We start from the raw sequence: 14,480 nt of genomic DNA, 5'->3' as shown, positions 1-14,480 counted from the left end.
TGAATTGGTTGGAAATAACTTCGTTAGAAACAAATATTTTCAGTTCATGATTTTTCATATATCTGTAATTTGGGCACATCCTGGGGGCAAGTTTTCAAATAGTTATCTGTCTTTAAATATTTCTGTTAAGTTTTTAGAATTTTTCAGAGGGTTTTCCATTTATTTTATAATATTTATAATTAATTTCCTGCCAATTATATTCAATTTGGCAATATTTCCATAAATGTCTTAACTTTTGCTCCAAAGGAACTCAATCTTCTGAAAATATTTGATAGAAAATACATGTTAATGTTTACCACCTCCCGTCTTCATAACCCGTAGGCACCTAAAGTCAGCTACTTTTTCAAGCTACATTTTATATACTTCTAAATCTACTTTGGTTATTTTGTATAAAAAATAATTTGTATCCACGGAGCCCGCCTTTTGCTATTTTTGATTTTAATATTTCCTTGACATGTAAACCACTTTTATTTAGCAAAACTCCTGCTGCTCTGTGAGACTGTCACCGCCATTTTTACTTTTTTGTCCCATCAGAGTTGCACCTACACTGAAAAGCAAAGGCTGCTGCAATGGGAATGTAGGGAAAAGTCTAGGCTTGTCATATCATGGCATCCATGGCAGACGCCAATGTCAGCAAGTGAAATGCTGAGCACCTGCCATGCAAAAGGAGAGTCCGAAGTCCCTGAAGATAAGCCTGATAATGCATTACTTAGAGCACAACACTCATCTTTGCTTTCTCAAGTGCATCCAAATTACAAGAGGAGTCATGTTTCTTTCCATTGCTCCAACTTCTGACCTTCTTCAAAAGGCAGGCACACATTTCTGATCTTGCATGTGATTGCTGTAAGGATGCTGGTGATACTGAGTCATCGGGTCATTAACAATATAAAGATGACTAGTTTTGGAGACTTTTCCTACTCAGTTGTGTTCTGCTATTTGTCAACTGAAGAGTTCTTTGGGTATCTGACCAACTTTGGTAAAAACCATATTCATAAAGAAAAACAAAACTTCCTTCTGTCAAGGGTAAAGGATTTTAGCAGATTTTAGGTTTTTAGGGCCTTTTAGAATATTTTATAGGCAAAGGCAAAAACAGAAAAAAAATTAAAAAAGAAAAGCAAAGAACAATGGCATACAAGAAATAAGTAAGCAAAGCAAAACATAATAAAACTAACTGGAGCAAAACAAAATTCTCCATAAAGACACATAAAGCTTTTCCAAGACTGCCATCAGTGCACCAGAATTGCCATCAAATGGAGCCAGGGGGCACCTGGGTGGCTCAAATTGGTTAAGCGTCTGCCTTTAGCCTGGGTCATGACCCTAGCGTCCTGGCATCGAGCCCCATATCGGGATGCCTGTTTAGTGGGGAGTCTGCTTCTCCCTCTGTCCCTGTCTCTGCTCCTTCTCTCTCTTTCTCTCACTCAAATAAATAAATAAAATCTTAAAAAAAAAAATGAAGAGCCAGTATCCCAGAATATTTATTTTCAATTAATCTTTTCAATTATTTTTTCAGCTTTAGCAAATTGTTACTCCTCATAAAATGTCTAGCCTTTCTCTGTTCAGTAGCTCCTAGAATATTATAGGAACACGACAAGCCCCTGGACCCTTCCTAACCATTTCTCACATGGTATGATACATCCAGTCCCTTTGACAGTTGGCTGCCCCCACCCCCCATCACTTTGGCTTTTCTCTATCTCTTCTGAAAGAACTCCCTCGAATAAAATGCAGACACTGAGTGTTGACTATCTAAGGTAAAAAGCAGAATACGAACTTTTGCCTAAAATGAAGAAATGTGAAGCATCTGAAATTCAGATGAAAGCATCCCTTAGACCCAAGTTCAGCCACGGACTGCTCTCCACTCCATAGCCAGTCTTGTTCCCGCCCCACATGCACACTGCGGGCATTTAAGCTATAATGAAGGATCAAGTTCCCCCAACATTTTCTCCAAGTATGAGCACAAGGCCAGGGCTTGGTAAATTAGTAATAGCAATTGTGATAATAACATATCATTGTAGGCAGTATGCAGAACATGACACGGTCTAAGCCAAGTCAGTAATTTCAGCAGAATAGAGGTTTTATGCAGAATTGACTCTCAACTGCCATTTTCTATGACCCAAGACCTGTTTTCTTAGCTTTTTGTTTGTTTGTGGTGTAAGTAATGATGCTGAAAAAGCAAACACATCGTCCGACTCAAGTAACCTGGTAGACACAAAAATGACGTCTCAACAAAGAGCGAAGGGCCAATGTACCCACAGCTCTGAGTAATTCTAATTCTACAAATGGCTCCTTGTGACATAATAAACCAGAAGACTAAGTTTCTGTCACTAGAATTTCAGCATGGAGTTACCACTTTAATATACATATCATTTCAGGGTATTTTAATACGTAGCTTAAAAAAAGTCTCACATCGTGAGAATGTTTTAGTCCTTTCTTTCTTCTTCTACCTGATTTCAAAAAGTTCTCATTTAGGACGTGTTGTCGTAGTATACATCCCAAACCTTAGTTTCTTATTACCCATTTGCCTCATGTTTATCATATTATTTTCCATCATAATAGTGGATACAAGCTTATCTTAGGGTAGCATGAATTTTTTAAAGTAGATGGGATACAGAAGCAACATGTTTGTTTCTCTCTCTCTCTCTTCCTTTTATACCAAACCTTTTACAGGTATCTTCTACTTAGCCTTCAATTTTTTTGACATTCAGAGGATCGGACGGTACAATGAAATAAATACTACTGGTAATTTCTGACCACGGTGACTGGTTATCTGTGATTGCTAGTGCCACTGGGTCAGGTGTGTGTGAACTAAGGACACAAAATAATCGTGGTCATGTATAACTACCCGCCAGGAACGCTCCACAGTGATGCTGTCCTCTCCATTTGGCACATGTAGTGGAATCAGTCTCATTCTCTACCTCCGGAAACCATGTTAAGAAAAAGCAACCAGGCAAGCAAATAAAAGTAATTCCGTTCTTGCTCTGTCACGGTGCTTAAGTGTCCAGATCTGAACTTGTAATGCTTGGTAATTATAATCAAAGTGGATCCTTCCTGGGTAATATCCTCTACCCATTGCTGCACTGCTGCTTTCACCGTCACTAAATATGAGAGACGGGGAGTGATCATTTGAAGGGATGAGTATTTACTTTCAATTTTTGGAGGGAAGAAAGAGGCAGGGAGTAGAAAAATGCCAAGACAGGAAAATGCTTAGAGTGTATTTCTTTACTAACAATGGCTCAGAAATAGATACACAGGGGCGCCTGGGTGGCTCAGTTGGTTAAGTGTCTGACTCTCGGTTTTGGCTCAGGTCATGATCTCCCAGTCGTGGGACTGAGCCCTACGTTGGGCTTGGTGCTCAGTGTGGAGTCTGCTTGAGATTCTTTCTCCCTCCCCCTCTGCCCCTCCCTGTTCTCTCATTCAAATAAATAAATAAAAATCTTAAAACAAATAGATAAATAAAAGGTCAGGCTATCAAGAGTTCACCAAAGACATATTGGTATAAAATGTTCACAATTACTTGAGAAGAGGGGAGAATAGTCTGCTGTTTTCAAAATAACGACTAAGTACCAAGTGCCACAGAAGCATGGGCGTCCCGCTGACCCTGGGAATTTGTGTTCTCAGTCTTCATGCCCATCTTTATTCCTCCTGTCACCCTGCTATCATAGTTGTTGGGTGGCCGACTTTTGTTTGTGCCTTGTTATTCAGAAGCACCACATTTGATGGGTCAGTTTACGGTCATTTACGAACAACTGCTCAACATTCTAGGCTATCTGTCCTGAGCACGTCCACTCCGGCACCTGCTGGCCCGGCTCGGACAAGCTCAGGGCAGCAGGCGTCTCAGAGCACCTTCAGTGCCAGACAGTTTGCTGCCCGGCCCTTCCACGCGCTCAAGTGTCTCCTTGCCACACAGTCGTGTGAAACTTTTTAAAAAGTGAGCTATTGCACCTTTTAATGTTGAATAACGTGAAACGCAAATCCTTCTAACCTGAAATAATAATGGCAGGCCCCAAAAAAGCTTTATTCTTTTAAAAAAAAAAAAAATTTATTTATTTATTTTTAGGTGGGGAGGTGCCGTGGGAGAGAGAGAATCTCAGGCAGACTCCGCCGCTGAGTGTGGAGCTGATGCAGGGCTCGATCTCATGACCTGGAGATCATGACTTGAGCCAAAACCAAGAGTCAGACACTCAACTGACTGAGCCCCCCAGGAGCCCCCAAAAGCCATTTTTATCATTACATAATGTCCTCTTTTTTTTTTTTTTAAGATTTTATTTATTTATTTGACAAAGAGCCAGTGAGAGAGGGAACACAAGCAAGGGGAGTGGGAGAGGAAGAAGCAGGCTCATAGCAGAGCAGGTAGCCTGATGTGGGGCTCGATCCCAGGACCCTGCGATCACACCCTGAGCTGAAGGCAGACGCTTACCAACTGACCCACCCAGGCACCCCCATAACGTCCTCATTTAATTTAGGTCATTCCCATGTGACAAGCAGCAATACAATTCTTTTTTTTTTTTTAAGATTTTATTTATTTATTCGACAGTGATAGAGACAGCCAGCGAGAGAGGGAACACAAGCAGGGGGAGTGGGAGAGGAAGAAGCAGGCTACCAGCAGGGGAGCCTGATGTGGGGCTCGATCCCATAATGCGGGGATCACGCCCTGAGCCGAAGGCAGATGCTTAACGACTGCGCCATCCAGGCGCCCCAAGCAGCAATACAATTCTTATTGTTGCTTTATTATTTTCCCCCAGAGACTCCATTGCTTCTCTTATAGAATATATCCAATAATTTTAATATTTCACCCATTAATGCCAAATGAAAATACACTGTATACTTTATGTACCACAGAATGTAACATCTGTCTTCTCCTTTTCCCCCACCCTTAAAATTTTCTGGCTATAATGTTTGGTTACAGTTGAGTTTCATATTCTTTTCATTTACGAAACATTAAATAACCCAAAGCTAAGTACACCTTGCTGATATTACTTTCCCTCTCTCTCTGTCATTCTCTTATTGTAGGTGAGGGGAGAGCAAATTACTCAAATCTTTGAAAAGAAATAAATTATATTTACATGATGGTAATTTTCCATCAAAATGTTTTAAAATTCATCCTTGCCTTATATTCAAGAAACAACCCGTCCATTGCACAGACTAGCAAGCAGATCAGGACCAAGAGCATTCTGTGATCTGCTTCAAGGAGCACGATTGTAGCCCATTCCTGCTTCCAGTCTGGGGCTTTAGTCCAATAGAGGGAAGTTTGTGGATGGCAATCATCCAACTAGACATTTGCATTTGGGACACACAAGTGCTCAATTAACATTTATGGAATATTGGATGTTTCTAAGGTTGAAATCATAATGGTTCTCAGCCAATTAATCAAACAAAATTAAAAATATGACAAAATTGAAAATATGGCCATTTTACTGTATCCTGAGGTATTTATTCAGCCAACAATTGCTAAATACCTACTATCTGCTCAGATCTCTGCTGGCTGTAGAAACCAAAAGATAATTAGCCATTCTCCTTGACATTGATGAATTCACCAGTTAATTACTGAAGAAAAAATTTTATACTGCCATGTGATCAGTGATATAATAGAAAAAAGAATCAAGTGCAATGGAAACACAGAAGAAAAAGGCCCTAAAGGAGAAATTTTCATGAGTTTCCAACTTAAGTTGAAGCCTGAAGGACGAGGAAAGTTTCTCCAGGCTCAGACGGGAGTAGGGGATGGAAACGGTAAAGCTATTTACAATGCCAGGCACTACCGGTGCTCAGTAAGTATAGATTGAGTGACTACACAAACGGAAGGATATATTGACCGTAGACAGTGTGGTGCTGGTAAATCAGCTCTCTGGAGGGAAATAAAAACCCTGATATACAGCAAATGTTCATTTCTGCGGAGTATATACTCCCACCATGGCCAATTTCAAACTACCAACGTGACATCACTGATCCCACTTAGGTGGAAATATGTGCATTGGCACTTGCCAGCTAGTATGAGCCAACGCCAGCCCACTGTTGCCTCCAGAGCACTCTAAGAGTATTTGTGGAATGAAGGAGCCTATAAATAAATGAGTGAAGAAGCTATTTGATTCCAGGCCTGGGGCCAATATGGTCAAAGGCACAGAGGTTTGAGTATTCATCACGCTCTCAATTAATAAGAAGCCCTGTGAGGCGTATCAGGAGGAGAAAGTGAATGGGAAGTTGGGAAGGATCCAGAATGCAGGCTCTAAGGCATGACTTTACTCAAAGGGGAGTAGGGCGTCATCAAAGCTTTTGAAGGGGCAGAGTCCCAGGACGAGATCTATATTTTAGGTGTGCCTTTAGCCGTAATTCCATAAGACCATCTTTGCTTGCCTCAAAGTAGGAACACACATGTAGATGGCTAAATCCTTACAAAAATTTTAATATGTGAAACAGCTAAAGCCTTCTTTTTAATGAAACGGAAGTGTAAGAAATCCTTCAAAGTTCTTACTATACTGTTGGAAATGATTTCTTCATTCAATCAAAAGGAGTCCTAATGAGACTTGGAGTCAGCCAACAGAGGCAAATGAATTTTGAAGCACAGTATCCACAAAAACTCCAATGTAAAGAAATAGAGTACAGGAGAAAAGCGGATTATACGGTATCTGACTGGCTAAGTCACACACGACACAGAGAAATTATTTTCAAAGGCTGCCATGACACTCAACCCTCTTCCACACCGTAGGCTGGTTATGCTTCAGAAATCTGGGCTTGTATATATTCACTGCTCCAAACTGATGACTGTACTTTTGGAAGCCAGCAGGTGCTTTTCTACACTGGAAACCTTAACCGTGAGCACATCTTACCTGGAGATATTGTCAGGTGAGCAGGCCGAGATGCTGGTCTCCATGCTATCGGAGCTGTCTAGGCTCAAAGTATCAAAGGCCTGGTCCTTGTAGCTGTGATCGGGGTAGTGGAAACTGTTCAGGTAGACATTTGATTCAGATGCTGTGCGGTTGTAAAATTCAGAAGATTTCTGCCTTTGTCCTTCACTCATCTGTTGGTGATTATACCCTAAGGAAAGAGCCATAAATGTGTTAGTATGCCGCATTTTCTAGTCTTAGATCTTCTGAGACTCAAACCAGCAACCCAAAACATCTGCCTATGAAACTTGGACCTTGGCCTAATTTGTTTTGAAGCCAAGAAGACCAAAGACACAGCATCATGCCCAGTGCAAGCAAGAGTTTCAAAGAGGTGGTCTTAGGAGTGATCTTTTCAGTCGTGGATCATCTCACATTTTCCTTTGCCATTCCCACAAATCAGCGCAACTGAGAATACATCAGCACACACAAAAACAAAACAGGCAAAACCAAAACAAAACAGAAACACAATTAAAGGCCCTGTATCTTCTAAAAATGGCTGGGTTCAAGTGAAGCAAGATGACTCGTGGTGACAAGCAACAGCTGGGTCTTAGCGCAGTCACTTCTCCAACAGTATTCAAATTTAAGGAATACTCGATCTGGTCACAAAACAGGGGTAGACCATCCAGGTGCAGGATTTAAGAATCTTGTATCTCACTCATATTATCACTAACACTTTCAATCCGGTAAAAATCCAAACTGCACGTCTTTTCTCATCCTTCGTTTTTTTCCAATTTTCCTTGCCCTCCAATTATTCACAGTCAACAATCCTCCCCAGGCGCAGTCCTCCTAATTACTGTATACAGAGCTCTCCTCTTCCACCTTAGCTGTCAGCCCTCAGCTAGTTGATGGTAGCCAACCGTACGAAAATGTAGATCTCACATCACTAGCAGCAAAAGTACCACCAATAAGAGGCTTTTTCCATACCCTGGGACTTGGTCAGCTGGCCTGATAGGTCATTAGCTTTACTTTGTGTCATTGCTATGGCTTGCTAGCTGCTGGCTGATTTGGGGAAATGCAAATCGAATTATTCTTCCTTTCCATTCTCTATTTACCATACACTCAGGAAGCAGTGATTGTACTGATAAACCAATTCCTCAACTCACTCCGGCCAGCAGTGGTTTGCAATCCCTTTCTCCCTCATCAAATTTACTACAGATCCATTAAGAATTTGTGATTGGACCGTTCGAATTTTGCCTCTCTCCTTGCTCTCCCTACCTTCGATGAGGCTTTTAATTGGTAATGAAATGGTCAAAAAAGCAGCCAGAGGGTGGGAGGAGGGTAGCGATTCCAAACAGCTTCCTCAGCTGTCAGCTGAGCATTCCCATTCAAAAGCAAAGCCACATCCATGAGACTTTAACAAAGCATCGGACACCAAAAGTTTCTGTAAAATGATTTTAGGACCGTGGGGAGTTTGCACGCCAAACTCTTTGGAGGTGTTTTAAATATCACAGTGCAAATAGGTTAGTTCGGAGGATAGAATTTCTGGGGAAATAACTTTCCTTAATATAAGCTGTAATTATAAATTATAAATACACACATAAGAGCCACATATCACCTAGCTAAGGGAAGATGCAGCACAAAAAAGCACACCACGACACTTTCGATAGAAGGCCATTAATTGTAGCGATTAACGCAGAAAGCATTAAGTGATGCCAGTACATTCATAAGCGTGGCGCTCGTGCCTTTAAAAAAAAAATCATTACTCAGATATTTACCTTTGATACTTGAACTTTTGGAATTACTAATTGCTCCTTTTAAATTGTTTCCAGTTATTATGAAAAGGAGGGGGACAAAAACAAAACAAAACAACACCAGAAGTTATTTGAAAAAGTCCCACATGTACCTTTCTTTATGCTTTCAAAAAAGCCTTATTGGCAAAGAAAACTTCGACACCGGCACCGACAATGTGGGAGACATTTCCTAGTGTTAGTATGAAACCAAATCCCTAACAGACAGCCGCGTAATTTAAAACATCCGAGAATTATCGCCTCGGCACTGACATGAAGAAAGGCGAGTCCCTATAATGCCACTAACGCCTTCTTGGAAAAGCAGAGGAGACGGTGGGTTCAGATCTTCCACGATTTTTTGCTTTTTGAAAGTATCGCAGAATAAGAAAACGAACTTACACCCTTCAGGTGAAGTAGACAGGACACTAAAAATGACTTGAAAATTTCAGACGTGGGCACATTGGCCAGCAGCATGAAACTGTGTATGGTGCTAAGGACTGCGAACATAAACCCCCAGATCACCCCATTATTCGTCAAAGTTAGCTCTGTGGCTGAAAGAACCTTCCACCATTCTGGCAGTAGGATGAGTGAGTACCTTAGATTTTCAGGGCAATTTACGTGAAAGAGGCTGCCGCTAATGAGCAGGTATTTCTGGCGCAGGCTTTTGGTTTCCTGTGGCTCCAGGGCGAGTGAAAATGTTCTACCTCCTGGAGAGGCTCGTTCCTCCCAACTGGCAACCCTTTACTAATCACAGTGAATTCAACAGCCACCTGGCTTAGCCTCTGCCCTCCTAACGACTTCAAAAAATTAAAGTTACCTCTGCAATCACAAATAAAGGCCTGGACCACTTCGCTGTGATCCTGGAATTGCATCCGTGCGATTCCAAAGAGCTGGTTTTGGGACTTAGGCTCTGGCCTGCCTCCAAAGGTATGGAAACTTCTGATGGAGGAAACACCCCAGGACAGCAGCAGGACCAAACAAGGGTACCCCGGGAGGAGGTTCAAGAAGAACTGCTCCTGAGGCTAGGTAACCCCAGAACAGGTGCAAGCTATCCCGGGCAGGGGGACACATGTGTTCTCATCACCACGGGATCCCCATTTATTTAGTATGGGGATGTCATGAACTAAAGAGCCACTGGATCAATTCATTTTCTCATCGATAAATTCCAGTTTCAGCGGCGGCTAAATAAGGGAGTGGAATGCATCTGTGGTCTGGGGTGGGGCAAAGTGCGTGCACCAGGAAAAACGAGACTTTCCCAGTCCCTGAGACGACTGGTTTGTTTTTGTTTTTGTTTTTAAATTATGTAGTAGGAATAACATTCAGCAGTGGGACAGCAACTAGAAAGCAAAGAGGGCCTTGTAAATGCTCTAAATCCTTTCTATCCAGGCAGAAATAGCCAATGGAGGGGAAGTTACAAGATTTGTAAAGTGAGAGCTGACAATATCGAAGGATCGTCACTCAGCAGAGCACAGGCAAGGAACCCGAACCCACTCAACTCTTGTCACTGTCCAAGAGAGCCAGTACAGCGGACATGCGAGGCCCATTTCTTCTCTTCCTTCTTCTCCTCCCCCTACCCCCTTCTCCTTCTCCTCCTTCTTCTTCATGCCTATCTATGAATTCTGGCTAATTACACCTGAAAACTCCTTTGTGATTTAACTACTGTGCATTTGTAGGATATATAGTTTTGCCAATATCTTCCAAATGTGTGTTGTTTCCTTCCTTTTTTTTTTTTTTTTTAAGACAGGGAGAGGGGCAGGGCAGAGGGATAGAGAGAATCTAAGCAGACTCCAAGTCCAGGGCAAGCCCAACACGGGGCTTGATCCCACAACCCCGGGATCATGACCTGAGCCAACATCAAGAGTCAGACGCTTAACCAACTGAGCCACCCAGGAGCCCCGTGTTGTATACTTTAAATGGTTATCTGGGCTTAATATAGAAAATGAGATTAAAACTTAAAACTATAATCTGGGTTTAAGAGGATAAAATTAATCAGTCTTTCCGACAAGTTAGCCTATCAGAGCTCACCTGCTGAGAAATTCATTCTTCCTAACCATAGTCCACAGCCCGGAGACGAAGGTAGAGGACGAGTCATGGATGAAGGAGGGGAAAGATGGAGAAAGGGAGAAAGAGACAAGATCAAAAAGGATGACAGGGGACCAGAAAAATACACATTTCCAACATGCTATCGTTGACAGTGTTAGTGACAACACCAGATTAACAAGACGAGATGGATGTTCACATCTCTAGATTATATTTGAGTTCACAATGAGGAACTGGAGAAGTTAAAAAGTAATAATAAGCTTATGATACATGCATACAGTTAGTCAACAACATTTGGAAACAAACATCTTTCACACATATTCACCAGCCAGAAAACAGGGAGAATAAAAACGAGATCATAGCAATAAAACAGCTCTTTTCCCCAAGCAGACAGGAACAAATGGTTTTTAAGAGCTCAGGTTTATAAAATGCCATTCAATTATTTGAAGCACCATCCATCAAACTTCATATAACCAGTGCGCCCTCTGACACCCCATGTCTCTGCCGCCTGGCCCCAGTAACAAGCGTCTTATTTATTCAAGCCAGTCATGCAAACTGGTCTTCATTCTGCCCGAGGTCTGTCCTCTAAAATAGGCTCACATGGAATAAATGAGGAGGAGCGTCCTAAATCCTTCCCTCCTCCGCTAGCCAGACTTACTGATACCTGGCCTTTCAAAGGAGAAACCTCCTGTTTTACACTTAGCCTATATGCATGGCAGTGCCCACTCTTATCTTTATCTAGCTTCTGAGTCTTGCAAAACAATGCTCCCCCCACCCCACACTCTTGTTTCCTGCAGGGTCTGACCTTGTAACACAAAAAAACAAAACAAAGGGGCTCCTGCAGCTGCCTGTGAAAGCACAGCAGCTGGGCTCAGGATTGTGTTACCAGTGAACTAACATGCAACAATTTTTCTCTATTGTGTAAAAGGAACAGATTCTTAGGCTAAAAATCCACTACTTTACAGTTTCAAATCCGATCATTTCTTAAGATGACTTAACAATGACCTTTCACTATTTGCTGAAAACAAAAAACACCACGCAAGGAGGTTGCCATACCTTTCTTGGACTTTCCTGCATTTAACAGAAGACAAAAGGACAAAGATTTCATTCATTCTAGAGCTTACAAAGGAACAGTTCACAAGTTGTACCAAAGCCAATAACCATTACAACATTAAGAGCTGAGTTCCTGGCTCTCCGCTTTAAAGTCTGCTCTCAAAGATCTTTGTTGGCATGATTCACGTTGTCAGTTATATGAAAACAGTGCTGATGGAAGGAAGGCGTATACTTACACCATTGTCCTTGATCCATTATGAACAAGCAGCAAAAAAAAACAGTTCATTTAAGTTAATTGTGTAACTCCCCCCAAAATGATCAGGTCTATTACATTTGAGTTAATGAAAATGTGTTGGGTCCAATTTTTTCAAAACCATGGAGTTTTACCTGCTTTTGCCATTTTAGTGAAGCCAATACCATGTTAGTGAAACAATTCTAAATGCAATAGTGATTCAACCCTCCTGGTCTTTGTGGGCCACCTGGATGGGCTTAGTAGAAAATCCTGCCAATTTTCCGGTCTATTGTGGCTCTGGGAACGGCACTCCCCGCCCCTCCTCATCTGGCTTCACAAGACACATCACCTCTGCTTGGACCAACACACAGGATGGTTCTCGATTTCCTCTGAAGCTGCCTCATCAGCCCACATGAAACTCTTTAAGAAGAACCCCGCTCTAGAGCTGCGGCAGGAACGAATACAGCCACGTATTTCCCAGATACACAAAAGTAAAGTACATGGGTGAAGGACCAGAGCAGAAAGAACTCCAAGTCAAGGGATTTTGCAGAGTACATACCTAATGGGACCTAACGGAATTGGCTCACATTTCCTGTGAACCTAGCACGGGGAGCCCCATTCTTTGTTGGGCAAACCGAGATTAGAAAAGTAAAGATCAAACATCCTTCGGTTTCACCAGAATTCTCGTAGAACCCTCTTACATGATAATGTTAATAGCTCCCCGAATTCATAAATCTCTCCAGTTAGTATAAAGGTCTGGTTTTTCTTACTCTTTAAGAAAAATACTTTTGACATAAAATGTGGTGTTATGGCCAATCCAAGCTCTGATGTCTTCAGCCAGTGGGAAAAGCCCATTTAAAAACTCTATCAATATCATAGAAAAATGCTTTAACAGAAAATAGACTTGACCCACATGTGAACAATGATAAGTGAGAGCCAAAATATGAAGACTCGTTTATGTTTATTATTTATAAATCATGAGAGATATTTGAACTTGTTAATAAATCCTAAAAGATATTTTAGCTTAGGAAATTATAGTAAAGAAAAGCAAAGTTCAATCAACTGTATTTGATTCACGTGCTAACACTGTAAACCTCTCCTGCATTAGAAACCTCTCTGATGAATGCTACGGCCTCAGTGAACAAGTGAAATCTATATGTATGTATCTTACATACATAATCACATTTTATATATACCAAAATTCATATATACATGTTTTTACTTTCTTTTTTTTTTTCCTTTTGGCGGGAAACCAGTGTTTATCCGCTGGTACCGCTGGCAGAAGGGCTGAGCAGTCAGAACCGAACCCCAGCCCGCTTGGAGGGAAGGGTTTCAACCCCACTGATGCCTGAACGCATTTAGAGCCCAAATGCCCACCCACCACTCCATCAGCATCCCTCTTTCTATCCTGGGCATTCCCCCATCATGGCACGTATCACATTTCATTTAAATCGTCTATTCGGTGTCTTTCTTCCTCACTGGAGTATAAGCACATGTCATTCATTTGCATTCTTGGTCTCTAGCACCATGTCTGCTCAGAAGTTAGAGCCCATAAAAACTATCGACTTCAATGAGTGTGTTGACACAACCCTAATCCTCTCGATGAGAAGCTCACCTCTGGAACTGCATTATAGTAATTTCTCCTAGTGCCACAAAGACTCTTCGACAACCCCTTTATAAATGCAATGTATTATTACAAAGAAATAAAAGATGCCGAGAATCCAAGACTACCTGAAACCTAACAACCACATAGAAGAAAAAGCGCAGACCACATGAAAAGCCCGAAGGGAATTCGGTCCAGGGCCCTGCTGTTCTATTGACTGTGTCAGCTCAATGACCCTTCAGCATGTATTCCAATAGAGTAGGGCTCAGCCGCATACCAGGTAAGTGGCTTCCCTAAGCGCCCTGGTGATCTCTCCGGATCTCCGTGGTCTCTCTTTTCTTTCTACCAATGGGAAGGTTAGTCATTCTCGAGGGGCCTTCCTGGTTTGGGAACGCTATTGAATTTAGGAAGTACAGCGGGTATGTTTAACAGGTGCCAGCCGTATATATAATAGAAAAAGTTACCTTAAGTACAACAATAAGGAGATAGAGATCCTTCCCCGAAGAAGACTCATTAAAACTGAGGATTTTGGTTGTTCCCTCTCTAATGATCCCCACCCCTGTTCTTGCTCCCTCTCCCGCAGCACTGCTAATGATTAACCGCAGACATATGTGGAATTTAAAAGGTACCTACCTCTGAGCATCCTCCGAGACTCTGAGTCTTTGGTCATGGTTGCCAGTGAGTGTGGGAGGACACTGCCGCAGCTGTTACTCTGTCCCAGGGGCAGGTGAGCCTGTGAGAACGGGAGGAAATACTTCAGGCAAACTGCAGGTGAACCATCCTTCAGCACAGGGCCACATCCCTGTTGCATCGCTCCAGGACAAGCCCAGAGGGCAGGGAAGGTATGAAGGAGGAATGAAGGCATCCCCGTAATTCACGCTACATGGCAAAGGCCTGTCACGGACCCTTCCAAGGAGCCCCCATGGCAGGCTCAACATCACAGCCATCTC

At 42.1% G+C, this 14,480-nt stretch overlaps 1 protein-coding gene across 8 annotated transcripts in view; it reads right to left on the bottom strand.

Annotated features, from left to right (window-relative positions):
- Positions 1-14,480, bottom strand: part of PHLDB2 (pleckstrin homology like domain family B member 2) — an 85,147-nt gene that overhangs the window by 13,108 nt on the left and 57,559 nt on the right. For 5 of the 8 annotated variants that reach the window (XM_040621218.1, XM_040621220.1, XM_040621222.1 and 2 more), the window contains 4 exons: positions 14,164-14,263; positions 10,628-10,648; positions 8,591-8,626; positions 6,819-7,026 (listed from right to left, as the gene is read on the bottom strand). In XM_040621218.1, coding sequence (XP_040477152.1) covers positions 6,819-7,026; positions 8,591-8,626; positions 10,628-10,648; positions 14,164-14,263 — 365 coding nt within the window. The remainder of the gene's footprint in view (positions 1-6,818; positions 7,027-8,590; positions 8,627-10,627; positions 10,649-14,163; positions 14,264-14,480) is intronic. The other 3 variants (XM_008706600.2, XM_040621225.1, XM_040621219.1) reach the window with 2 other exon arrangements.

This window comes from Ursus maritimus, unplaced genomic scaffold (genome assembly GCF_017311325.1).
Source record: "Ursus maritimus isolate PB19 unplaced genomic scaffold, ASM1731132v1 scaffold_4, whole genome shotgun sequence".
In the NCBI taxonomy this organism is placed as follows: Eukaryota; Metazoa; Chordata; class Mammalia; order Carnivora; family Ursidae; genus Ursus; species Ursus maritimus.
This window is presented reverse-complemented; position numbering and strand designations above follow the sequence as displayed.